The sequence below is a fragment of the Blennius ocellaris genome (genome assembly GCF_963422515.1).
Source record: "Blennius ocellaris genome assembly, chromosome: 7".
NCBI classification, from domain to species: Eukaryota; Metazoa; Chordata; class Actinopteri; order Blenniiformes; family Blenniidae; genus Blennius; species Blennius ocellaris.
The window spans coordinates 15,594,558-15,607,733 of NC_137656.1; the positions used below are offsets into that span (position 1 = coordinate 15,594,558).

At 42.8% G+C, this 13,176-nt stretch overlaps 1 protein-coding gene across 4 annotated transcripts in view; it reads right to left on the reverse strand.

The window, feature by feature from the left end:
• The window catches only part of emid1 (EMI domain containing 1), a 59,275-nt gene that overhangs the window by 14,997 nt on the left and 31,102 nt on the right, over positions 1-13,176 (reverse strand). For 2 of the 4 annotated variants that reach the window (XM_080498878.1, XM_080498877.1), the window contains exons 4-6: positions 425-514; positions 264-325; positions 41-173 (exon numbers count right to left, since the gene is read on the reverse strand). In XM_080498878.1, the coding sequence (XP_080355004.1) occupies positions 41-173; positions 264-325; positions 425-514 (285 nt within the window). Of the gene's footprint in view, positions 1-40; positions 174-263; positions 326-424; positions 536-13,176 lie in introns of all 4 variants that reach the window. The other 2 variants (XM_080498876.1, XM_080498875.1) reach the window with 1 other exon arrangement.

The window sequence follows — 13,176 nt, forward strand, 5'->3', positions numbered from 1 at the left end:
TCCAGAACTATTTGGATGTATGGCAGCTTGATATACATACCTGCAGGTCCCTGCTCACCAGGAGTCCCCTGAGCGGGCACAGCCCCCATCAATATCGAGGCTTCTGGTGCAGTCCCTCCTTTTAACTGAAGGTGGCGATGCGATGTGGATGTAGGAGCAGTGAGTAATTGTACCTAGAACAGGAAAATATAAAACAAATTTAGGTGAGTCAATTTCTTGTTTATTGGTATTCTCATATGATTCACACAGCATGGATGACTTACCTTTGTTTCCAGTGAGTTGAGCCTGTCGCTCAAAGCGGTGATTCGACTGCAGTTGAGACAATCTGAGAAAGTAAAGAAAAGTGTAAATGAGGAGCATTATCTATTATATACCTTCAGCATTGTGATGACTGGTCCTTCTGAAACAGGGCCACAGATCTTACTCGAGATCAAGTCTCCGGAGCGTGAAGGTGGTCGGCGTAGGGTGGAAGCTTTCCTCACTGCCTCTTGAGCTACGAGCTGGTTCCCCGCATCTGTGACAGGAGCCAAAGACACTAATAAAAATTAATTCTTGGGTCTTCAATTGTGACTCAGCTGGTTGAGCGAGTCATCTTCCAATCCTGAGGCTTGTCATTCGATCCCCTCATATCCTTGGGTCGGACATTGAAACCCAAACTGCTCAACACAGGTCAAGAACCTTTTCGTGGCAGCTGCCACCATTGTTGTGTGAATGTGCCTGACAGTGTGAAGTACATAGACACTATTGAAGCAGTAAAAATGTGCTACATAAGTAAAGTCCATTTACAATTTCTTCAGTTTGAAAATGTAATCGCAACACAGGAGGTTTTATTAGGAAAATAGAATGGAATCAAAATAAATCTGTTAATTGTGGAATATATAGATTCCAGTACAACTCATTGGAAATGTGTCCAAATGTATTTTGTCCACACAAAGCCATTGCTGCTGTTTTGCTTTTTTTTGTTTTTTTGTGTGTGTCTATGTTGCTTTCCAGTCTTCCCCTGCATTTCCCTGCCCTATAGTCCTGTTAACCTTTCTGCAGCTTCCTGGTTGCATCATCCAGCACACCTGTTTTTTATCAACTCATCAAGCTCAGCAGTATATCAACCAAAGTTGCGTGCTTTTTTTTTCTTCTTCTTCTTGGCCAAACTGTTGTTTCCACCAGTGCATCTCAGCCATGTAAGACTATTTCTAAACATTGAACCCTGGTGCTGTTTTTGACCATCGACTAAATCCTTGAATCACTGTGTCTGCAAGTATTTAGCTGCTCTTCTTCCTGCTGCTTCCTGCTCCCAATCATGCCATCAAACTCTGTCCTTCCTTTGCTTCACTGCAGCATTACACACTTTCCAGTCACCTTTCTTCCTAGATCTTAAGACAACAAACCTGAGTTCTGAGTGTATTTGAATGGAATAATGATGACTTTATCATCAAATCCAAATCAATAATTCTATGAGTTGGTTTATTAAGGCCTTTAAGTAAAACAACAACAAAAATGGACTATCTAGTATAACTGTCACTGAATCAACCTCGCTCCAGGAGTCATCATGCCACTTTGGATCTATTGTGATGCAACTACAAAGAACATGGAATGAAAACCCCACAAAAATCTGGACCTTGCCATATTTGGCATCTGTGGTCCCTCTGTTCTTGAGGTAAAATTCTCAGAGAAATTAAAAAAACCCAGAAGAGACACAGAAGTGGTGCTCATGAACCCCAGTCACAGCTTTTGTTTGTGTTACATTTCCAGGATATAAACTGTGGACGTTTTATCTTTGCCAATTTGCCTTTCCTCTGGCTCCTTTATGGAGTGTAAGATCAGAAGGCCTGGCAGAGAGGGTGCGTAAAGACACACAATAGCTTCCTTGTGCAAAGAGAATGGCCAGTCTCCACTGGCCTTCATTTTATGAAGTGTGGGAGTTTGTGTTGCAGGGTTGTGGATGTTTTCAATGGGTAGACCTTTGTGGAAATGCTAGACTGACTCCATTGTCTGGCCGAGTCGGGCTCTGGTTGGTCCAGGTGGTCCTGAGACAAACAAGAGACTGGGTTCACCACCTCATTAGCCAACAGGAAGCACATCTTTCCCTTCAGTGGCCAGCAGCCACAGTCAACACAAACACGCAATCCTAAAAAAAAAGCTATAAAATAGCACCTGCAGTGCTGAGCCGAAATGGTCTCCTTCAAACAGATTCTTTTACTGTAAAATCAGATGCCATAATCTGTCTCCATCCACTGGAGAACTAGAAAAGGAAAACTAAGTGCCTAATGTTAAAAAAAACCAACAACCTCAAAATACTTTGAAATTTAAGACGCCAAAGTATTTTGGGCTGAATGATTACTCAAGGAGGTGAGTGAGATAAAGGGCAAAAGAGGAGTATGAAAAGTACACTGAACACACGGTTCAGGGTAAATTGAGACAGTTCCAATAATTCCCCCTCCTCAACCTCTGTGTTCATGATTTCACTGTTTTGGGTTGTGGGTATTTCTCAGAGGATTACAAGTGCAGATGGATATAAACCATGTAAGGCCTGAGACCGAAATGTTATGGCATGAGCTCGAGATTGGAGAAGGCTCTTCCACGTCTTGATCACGATGGAAACGTTGCACAGCGATGAGAGGAACACACACTGAGTCCTGCGCCTCAGCTTGTCCTGCACTTTAGTCCACATGGGGGGGAGTGTGAAGACAAAGAGAGGTGTGCATGACTGTACATGCACATGAACATCCCGCAGAATCTCTGTGGAGCTCCAGCTTAAGTAGATGGCTGGATTCAATTACAAAGGGGGCTCCGGATAGAAAATATAGCCTTCACTTCTCCCAGCAGCACCTCTTCCCCCTTAGAATATTCAAGAGCCAAGATCCCCTCACCCACACTTCAGCTATTGTATGAAGCCTTAAAGCCGGCTTTGGCACAAAAACGACTGCCTCCCACATGCCCACATATAAACAAACACATGCCTCTTACATACTTTCTCCGTATTTCTGTTTCACAACAACAAATTTTCATTCTTGAATATCTTCTGTTTTCTTATACACCTCTTGTGACATATCACATTCCTGCAATATCTATAGTGTGAGTGCATGCCGATGGGTTACAGCCCAAAGAAAGAAGGACGCGAGATTGTCTCCAGTGTGATCCATCGCTCTGTTGGCCAACAATAGCATCATCATGGTTAATGAAAGCCCCCCCAGGGGACATGGTTCATTGTATGCATTGTTTGATTTCAATGGGCTAATTGCCCAAGTGGGGAAGGCAGAGGTCACAGAAATGTGTGAATGTATTTGACCTTTATACCCTATGTTGCACTGGGCTCCAATCAGGGACTGAGTCAGAGCTCTTCATTAGAGAAATACCCCCACAGAGAGTTCAGCAGGCCAGCGGCACTGTGAGAGATGGCCTGACATCAGCCATCTCTCACAGTGCGAACATCCAGGCACACCGTTTATGTTCCTTATGGGGACATTACATCGACTTACATTATTTTGCTGCATACTTATTCTGAACCCAGCCGTAACTACTGCTTGTCTAACTCTACCGCTAACGCTCACCCTAATCCCAACCACAGCCTGACCTCACATCATAGGTCCTCATGGGTCAGTGTGCAACCAAGTTTAGGTCCTGACAAATATAGAAAAGCAAGGCTGCCCCCCCCCCCCCCCCCCCCCACACACACACACGGACACACACACAAACACACACACACACACACATACACACACACATACACACACACGCACACACACACACACATACATACACACACACGCACAATTTGGAAATGTGTTTACAAACACTCGCTATAATCTTTGCTTTTACAGTTATCTCAGGGGAAAAAATGGAGATATGCACAAAGGTCACACAGAGAGGTTATCTTCTTCTATTCTGTAATGAGTGTGTGTATTCAGGCAGTTATAAAGGATGTCCTATGGGATATTTCTGAGCCCAAGTGCATGAAGATATGCACTCATAAACCTATTGAGTAGCAGCACTGAGGAAAAAAAGTAGAGGAAGTCAGATGAGAGGCCGTTTAAAATCAAATCTGAATTTTTCAGAACATCTATTTGAGACTGATTTGATCTCACTTTATTATCAAGCTCTGAAGCCATCCAAAGGTTAGAGCATATAGCTGTGGGAGAAAGTTAGACAGACCAATGAAAATGTTTGTTGAAATCGAGGCAATAAGTCAGCCAAGCCACACAACTCCACTTTCAACTTCAACAACTCTCCCTCGCTTTATTTACTCTGTTTTACGACACTAACTGCAATAAAAGAACAACACTCAAGGCTAATAAACTGCATAGTATCCATAGTGTCTCATGATCACAATGCATCCAGATGTGTTCGCTCACATGTGCAGATGAACATACATGTGAAGTAACACAATCCAACCAGTGTGCAATTCAGGAGACATTTTGAGAACATTTATTGGCCACATTTGAACTGGGATATCTTTATTTTTTCACAAGTCAAAATGTGTTTGATGCCTTTTCAATTTTTAGTTTACATTTACGTATAAATGTAAACACTAACCCACTTGCATGCCTTTCCATTTGTCTGCAGGTCATGACTGAGCACACCCTAAGTGAAAGTAACACAAATAAATACAAGAAAACCAGACTTGACATGTGAGAACCGGTTGTTGAATACAATATCTGTGACAGCGATACTGATAGCTAAAAGTAAACCAGATAAGACTGACGACAGAGCATATACAGAGGAGCCCAAATATCCCATTCATTAGCTTCTTTCCAAAAAATTGTGTGAAGTTTTAACATTGACAAACAGAAATGTTACCAATAAAATAAAGTTCTCATGGAAGGTTTTGTAAACAATAGATATAACTTTCAGATACAGATCTAAGCAGATCGAAGACAAACACAGAAAGAGATCACTTGTAACTTTCTGTTTGCTGATCCATGACATTGGTGCCAAGTGTGATCTCGTCCAAATGGAGAAGCCTCCCATTTGAAATGACTGCACTCAAGCCTGCACTCTTACATTTGGGTTCCACTGAAACCTTAAAGCCACTTGCTTTAGTATTACATCAATATTTTTTTTTTCCCACAATGGCAGCTTTATTATGAAACTATTATTATTGGCCTTGAAAACCCACTTGAAACTCTGCAGGTATCACAAGTTGGAGCCAAACTCACAAAGAGCAGGACTGCAGCTGCATTGCTCGCTCTGCAGTTGGAGGTGCGTGCAGCCTGCTCTCGTGTGAGGCTTTGTGTCTGTGAGCGAGAAACAAACACACACGTAGACACGCATGTACGCATTGCACACTCACACACGGGGTGTATCATTAATGGGCCAAGGTTGTTCCTTCAGTGATCTTCTCCTAGTGAAAATAAACTGAATGCTAAGAGCCCGATCAGGCCTGCCAGCCAGAGCCTTCGTACACACATCTCAAAGGCCTGATCCTCGGAGTTCATCACCTGCTGAGGTTTATTTGTTCTCTGCGTCTGCAGAACCGCTCTGCAGTTTGTGGACAGGCGGGCCTTAACGAGCCTCAGGAATACCCGAGTTATACCTTAGTACTCGGTTATGTGGTTTGCAGCCGAGGGCAGATGAAGGCTTGTCGACTGGAAAATGGCCTATAAAGGCTGTTCTGTACTGTTTTCCTGCATCTAAATTTGAAGTTCCTGTGGGGAGATTCAGTACATGGTGGGGCAGCAGCTGTGAACAAAAACATCCAAACATCCAAACAACACACACAACACACACAACACACACAACACACACACACACACACACACACACACACACACACACACACACACACACACACACACACACACACACACACACACACACACACACACACACACACACACACACACACACACACACACACACACACACACACACAGCAGGAGCGTAAGGTCCTGATCCATCACTGTCTCGTCAATTAGCTGAGCTCAGCGCTGCAGCATCATTAGTGACCAGGTGCTGACAGCAAACTGCAGGAGGCGTTTGTCTCTGTCTCTGCACTGGACAGACTGAAGACTGCTGCTACTGCCTGCTGACACACACACACACACACACACACACACACACACACCCACACACACACACACACACACACACACACACACACACACACACACACACACACACACACACGTACACGTACACGTACACGCACACGCACACGCGCACACACACACACACACACACACACACACACACACACACACACACACACATACGCACACACGCGTGCACACACACACACACACAAACTGGGCCAAGCTGAATAAATACTACTCAGAACATATGTTTGCTGAGGGAGCATTTTTCTTGTCTTGTCTACTTTTGGGATCCAAAAGAGATGAATTGAGGTGACGCAAACCGAAACATTTCAATATTTTGCTTTTCTCCCTTTTTTTCTCCTTCAGAAGGTCGATTAAATACCGAGATAGGCATGAATATGATCCTTCATCTAAAACCATAACAAAAGAATATATTTGAGATAATGCATTTCATATTTTTAAAGATCATTACCTAAGTCAAAACATCATGATCAGTTGCCAACCTAGTAAGGCAAGAAGCTGGTTGTAATCAAATTACAACCAGCTCTAAAAGGAGAAACATACAAATCTACTAAACAATCAAACAGATCGACAGAAATACGTGCACATCAACACAAGACACCACATACAACTTTATTTTAGAAAAATATCTTACAATTATTTGAATGCTACTGGTCTTATTTAAGCCACAACAAGGCTTAATAGAAACCTGAACCAGCACTGAATCCTTCAATTTAATATTCAGCCTATGATTCTACTGGACAATTGGATCAGGTGTCGGCCATGATTTTAAAAATCCATGTTCTATATTATGTCACAGCCTTATGGCGTTTGCATGTTCCTCCCTCACAATCCAAATAACACACATGTTAAGATGCGTTGTGAACCTCAACTGTCAATATTTGAGTGCAGGCATCCTGGCCAATGTGTACCCAACCTTTTGCTTGATATCAGTGGCGGGAGGATCGACACCCTCTAAACCCCCATGAGACCAGTCGAGATATTCATTGCACAAGCAACATACTGTATACAAACAATTTCTCACACATTCACACACAGTCAGGGAGAAACAAGCAACACACAAAAAGTCCCCCTCTAACCACTACATTTCATCCCATCCAGGCAGCGAGAGAAGTACTAGAATACGAGAAGCAAATCCTTTCACTTGTGTCTAGTTCAGAAGTATGTCAGCTGGACCCACGGACAGCTTTCACCCCCCACACAGCTGATGGGTCTCAGTATGGTTGTCTGCCTCGTGCAAACTTGCGTCTGAACCCCAGTGTTTACTGTGCTTTCCCAGGGTAGCAGCTTTATTTTATTAGGTGATTGGCTTAAAGGGTGGGACACACTTCATCATTTCCTTACACTCCAGCCAGAGAGCGAAATGGCCCACACACCAAACAGATTCAAATGTGATTACAGGTGAGAGGGAAGTGCGGCCTTGCTATATATAACAAGTGGTCACATAATTGATCCCCGAGGAGAGGGCATGCAGAGCGATACCAAATCCTCAGTTTACCACCGCTCGAGTTGAAAACAAGTGCACCGAGGAAGCCGGTCTTCATCTGCTACAGTTTACTAGTCGAGGTGAGGTGTTGCAAAGACCTGCTGCAAATGAAAATAGGGTGCAGCCTCCAGGACCTTGAGGTGAGAGTGTGCAGGGTCAGAGAGCTTCCCACCTCATGCACACACATCTCACCTCATCAATCAGCACAAACACTCAAATCGAAGCGGCGCTACACCAGGATGGCAGCAACCAAGCCCCAACCTCAACCTCACTGCTTCCATGGTGGAAATGACCAATTACATTTGGTCTGGTTGCTCTAACTGTGGAGATGATTTATGACCTTGTTGTTTAAAAAGTGGTACAAAACAATTTTGATGAATAAAAACTACATCCTCTATAAAGTGTTGAGCCGCCTGGTTTTACTTCAGTCATTAATTACGATTAATAAATAGGTTTTCAGTTCACATTAGATCTAAAGGTCTTCATTTTCTTCTTCCTTAATTACCATAAAGACTATGCACTCTCTAGACAGCTGGTTTACTGGCAGGTATGCAACATTGGTTGGGTGAAGATATACTGTAGTGAGGTGCATTTTTAACAAGAAAACCATTACAATACATTGTGAAACTTCAATCGTAGAGCAAAAGTAGTAGAGTTGTACCCATTTATACAGTCGAATATATACAGCATTAACTAAATGGCCTCCTACTTAACCAGAATAAAAAATATAATAACAAGCCAAATTCTATGGATTTTATATGCTGTTCTGATACCGTCTGTCTGCCTGGGTGCAATGAGACAGGCGTGTCCATCGGTCAATATTTTGTAAGGGTGCAAAAAATAAAACTTCCACACAAACGTAAATAAATACTGCAAAGAGGCCAGTTCAAACTGACCAGAGCTGTGGTTTTACAGAGACAAAACAGTTTGGTTTTTGGCCTTGCCAATTCTCACATGTAGTCATTAAACTCACCCAACCCATCCAGATGTGCTTGTGCTCACAGCCTCTAATCTTTGACAGGAAGGAGGCGGATCACCTGTTTCGTCCCCCACCTCTCTGTCTAACGCAAGGCTGTTTTTAACCTCACCTTTCCTCTCACCCACTCTCCCTGCCAGTCTCTCACTCTCTCCGGATTTCCAGCATAAGCTTGCAGTTGTGCTAATGTCAGTGACAGTCTGTATCACAGTCTGGTCGCCCCTCCTCCCCCTCCCCACCAGCAGTGGAGTATAATTACAGAGCAATGCCAGGCTGAATGGTCTGACTGGTGGGGTGACTGCGGTCTGCTGACTGAGGTATTTGTCTGGCCTGGAGACATTTGTGCTTGTTGGCACTGTGGGACAGGAGAGTGGTCACTCTGGGCAGAGCTCTCTGCACATGATCCTGTCTCACCCATCCTACCATCTTCTCAGGCTTCCTGCTTGTTGTTTTCCACAGACTTTCACCATGAGACGCCAATAGCTACCTGACCCTCAGACTCTCGGGAATACCTGCAAGGCTTTTGTAGATTCTAATTACAGGAAAATTGGGCTTTTCACAATCACTCACCGGCTTTACCTCTAATTACTGAGTGCAGCAGACCTGCCTCCACTGTTTGTTAACTGCTTGCTTGGCCTGTAGGAGCGTGGTGTGTTACGAGCTTTTATCAATAGTCTAAGTGACTGATGGCTCAGAGCAAAACACCACCAGAGTGTCCACAGAAGGACTCTGTGTTCAAAGAGACAGCCTTAAAGGAGAAAGAAAGTGGTGTTTTCAAAGGTTTGTGAGACTATATACCCTGCAAAATGTTCTGCCCAAGGAGTGTAGTGAAGTTAAATACATCAAAAAAAAAAACATCAACATGCGGCTAAATGGAAACAATTTTCTCTGTACCATAGAAGCAAACAATGCTGTGGTTTGTGTAAAGTGCCTAAAATTAGTGCAGGGCACATCTGTCAAACTGCAGAATGCTGATTTGAGATAGTGTGTGGTTGGGACAGGCTGCACTGCAAATCCACACAGTCTTTAAACATTTCCTCCACTTGAAAGCAGCAGATGTCTAATAAAAACATGTGGCAGAGACTGGCGATCCAGCTCGCACCCTTCACTTTTATTAAGAGAGACACAATAGCAGTAAAGCCTGAAGAAACGAGCTCCTCCCTCGTGATCCTTGTTGACCCAAATAAAAGCTGCTTTGTAAATTTTACCTTGGCGACTCTCTCTCTCAATGAACTTGGCTGGTATCTTATCCAGCAACACGTCTTTTTTCTTTTTGGTCCCATCTCTCAATCTCTGTGTCTTCAGTGGTCTCCTGGGAAACTTACACAAACAGGACCGCATTGCTGTAGACCGACCCTGCCTGGATGAAACCAGTCTGTGCTGCTGCTTTAGCCCAGCAGGGAGGAGACCATCTTGTCAGTGACCCCTCCATATGAAACACCCCTGACACACAGCAGTAATTAAACCCCCACCTCCTGCCAACGCGCTGCCAGTAGAAGCCAATAAACAATAGGCCTAAATACACAAAAGACCAGAATTAGACCTCAACACATACAAACACATGGACAGGCATGTGGTACAACATATTAATCTGAAGTTATTGCTATAAACACATGCTTTGATCAATGCTGCACAGAGCCTATATAACACTTTGAACTTTACAAGTCAATGTGTTTGGAATTGGTAAACTCCATCAATGTCCTTTAAAGAATACCTCAAAATAGTAACTATGGCTTTTTGCTGCTCGTCGTCCTTTCTCTTCACAGTGGCATCACCAAAGTGTTTTGCTGAGTTTTGAGAATGTGGGAGCATCGACACGATGGAATTGGGGGAATACAAGCAGTCAAACAAGCAGGGTGTAGATATGTCACCAAGTCAGCACTCTTGAGCAACTTGAACCATCATATTTAGTTAATGGAAGAAAATCTGAGTACAGCAGGTCACAGCTGTATCGCATCAGCCTCAGTCAATGTTTACAAAACACTGTTTGTAATGATAATTTCACCCCGTGTCTTTGTATCATCAGTTACATTCTTTTATTTCTGCTGAGTTTTTTCTTTTTCACATGGAGTTGTGTTCTGACATATTAGTTGTTATCATGGAAAATAAATGATGACCAAAATTATGTGTTTCTTTAACTCACTACTCTTTGAGTTCTTGCAATACTTTGCATTGACACAGACGAGCTACACTGACGAGCCACCTCTGCAGGATATGGCCCGTGCGTAGAGAATAAGAACAACTATAAAACAGCATTAACCATCACACATAGAACTCAAACCTTGAGAGGTATCCGATTTTCACCCATTAACAATAATGATAATATGATTAAATATGAAAAACCTTACAAAGAACCAGCATTAAACCAAATATCTTTACTTAGTAGCAGAAAATGGATGGAGGCACGTTGTGGTGCATGCTCTATGTGGAAAGGCCCATCCTCCTCCAATTAGAAAAACTCCTTGCAGTGAGCTGAAATGTCTTGCATTTGTTTATCCACTGAACAGTTTTCCCCCCAGATTCTATGAAGAACATCAAGCTCGCGTAAATTAAAATGCTAAAGTAATGCATTGCCAAGACATAAATTGCATGACCCTCCCTTACTCATTGTCAAAAAAAAAAACGCTGTTGAAGTACGAGTGACTCACACTGAAATACGCCTAAGCTGTAAAAGAAAAAGGAGAGATAAAATGTCTTGCAAAGAAAGTTCATGGAAAAAGAATAAACAAACAATAAGCTTTAAGGACTAAACAATAGAACGTTGTGGAATTGACCAAACTGCTATTGAGAAAAAGCCAAGAGAAAAGAAAAGTTTACACACTGCTGCTCTTTGCAAAAACATGCTGCTGAATTCCTGGCCAGCGGGCCCTTCACTCTGACCCTGGCCATTACCATACAGAAGTTGACATGCGCTCCTGCTCTGTGCCCACAGTTGCAGCCAAGCAGAGCAGAGCAGAGCACAGGCCAATCCACAAACCTTAAGCCAAACATCCTGCCCCATGTCTTCGGCTGTACACACTCAGTGCTGGGTGAGTAAATCTCTTTGCCGTCGGTGTTTGAAGGACATCTCTACCCCAACACACAGTTTATTTTGCCAAGGCTGTTCTGAACGCTCACTTATTATGGCCCAAGAGGCCTGTTGCCACACCAGCCAGAAGTAATTTCCCTCCTGTGGTATGACTTGTGTGTGAGTACACATGAGAGTGAGTCTTGTTAAAAAAAAAAGAGGTTTCAAGAACTGATACTTTTCCTTAACCGCCCGTGTAAACAATAAAAACAATTGCGTCCCCTGTGACGAACATGCAGTAGGATCCATGACAACCAAACACAAGTGCAGTTGAACACAATGACTGTGGGACAGTGACTGTTCTCGTTTGTCCAGAGCCAAGGCACAGCTCCCAGACCGTAGTAATTCCAACTCCCTTTTGGAGGATATTCTGCTTCAATAGCAAACCATAAACCTGCCTCTCTCTGCAGGGTTATAAACGAGCCGAGATCAGCAGACACGTGTTGTAAGAGGTGAGCCAAATCTTTCTTCACTATTGTTTCCATTTTCCTCATGATTCAGCAACTTTCAGAGATCACTGTCCACTTCCTTCACCATAACAAATCATTTGATTTGTCAGTTTCCTTAGGGACCTCTCATATAACACCCTAATCTCCATTTTGCCTTCATAAGCTTGGATCATATTACGGTGGAGGTATTCAGCCCTGCTTAGAGGCTTGTCAGAGTGAAAAATGTTCGATGTAACATACAGAAATAGATAAAAAGGACTGATTTGCCATACAATTTGAAACAGGGCTCGGCAGAGGAGTCTGTGAGAACATGTTGTCATCATCTTCTCATTGTAAATACACTTGATGGTGGATATAAACAGGCTGCAGAAACATGCCGGATGAAAACTCCTCCGAGTGTTGCAGTTTGGAGGGATGGATTGTCTTCAAAATGAAATTATGTTGGGTGAAATTATAGTGTTTGACAGGGTTGTTTTTTTTGTTTTTTTAAAATGGTTTCAGAAACCCAAACAGGAAGGAAAATTATCCATTCAATCCAAAAAAGATTAATCTGATTTAATACTGAGACTTTTTCAAAACAACCCTCAGTTACATATTTTTCATTATGTTTATGGTGATGCTTTAAGCACAACGAATATGGACAAAGTACAGGGAAACACAAAACAATTGTTTCTGTCACTCAGTGTAGCAGGAACTGTACGTTTAACAGAGCAGCAGCATTACTGAGTCGACACATGTTGCATTCCTGAGTTGGTCAGAAGTGCTCTGAGCCGAGAGATGTCACAGGAAATAAATTCAGAAGAGATCAACACCTAAACATCAAGTAAACATCCAGAGAACAACTGACCAAGTTGATGAGACTTCATCATTGTAATGCATTATTTTCAGGGGAGACAGGTGAAGTGTTATTGTCAAAATCACCAAATTTCCCTATTTTCTTTTGCAAGAGGTCAACCCAAGCAAGCTGGATTGATTGCACATCTTTTGGATTCATTTATCATATGTCTGTACTTTTCAACCAATAGCTGCAGTATTGTGTATATGTTAATAAGAAAAATTATCTTTCTGTTTAGGGATTAAACTCTAATGAAAAAGCAAGTGGCAAGGCAATCTGTACCCATCCTTAACTGTAGGAGGCAGTACTG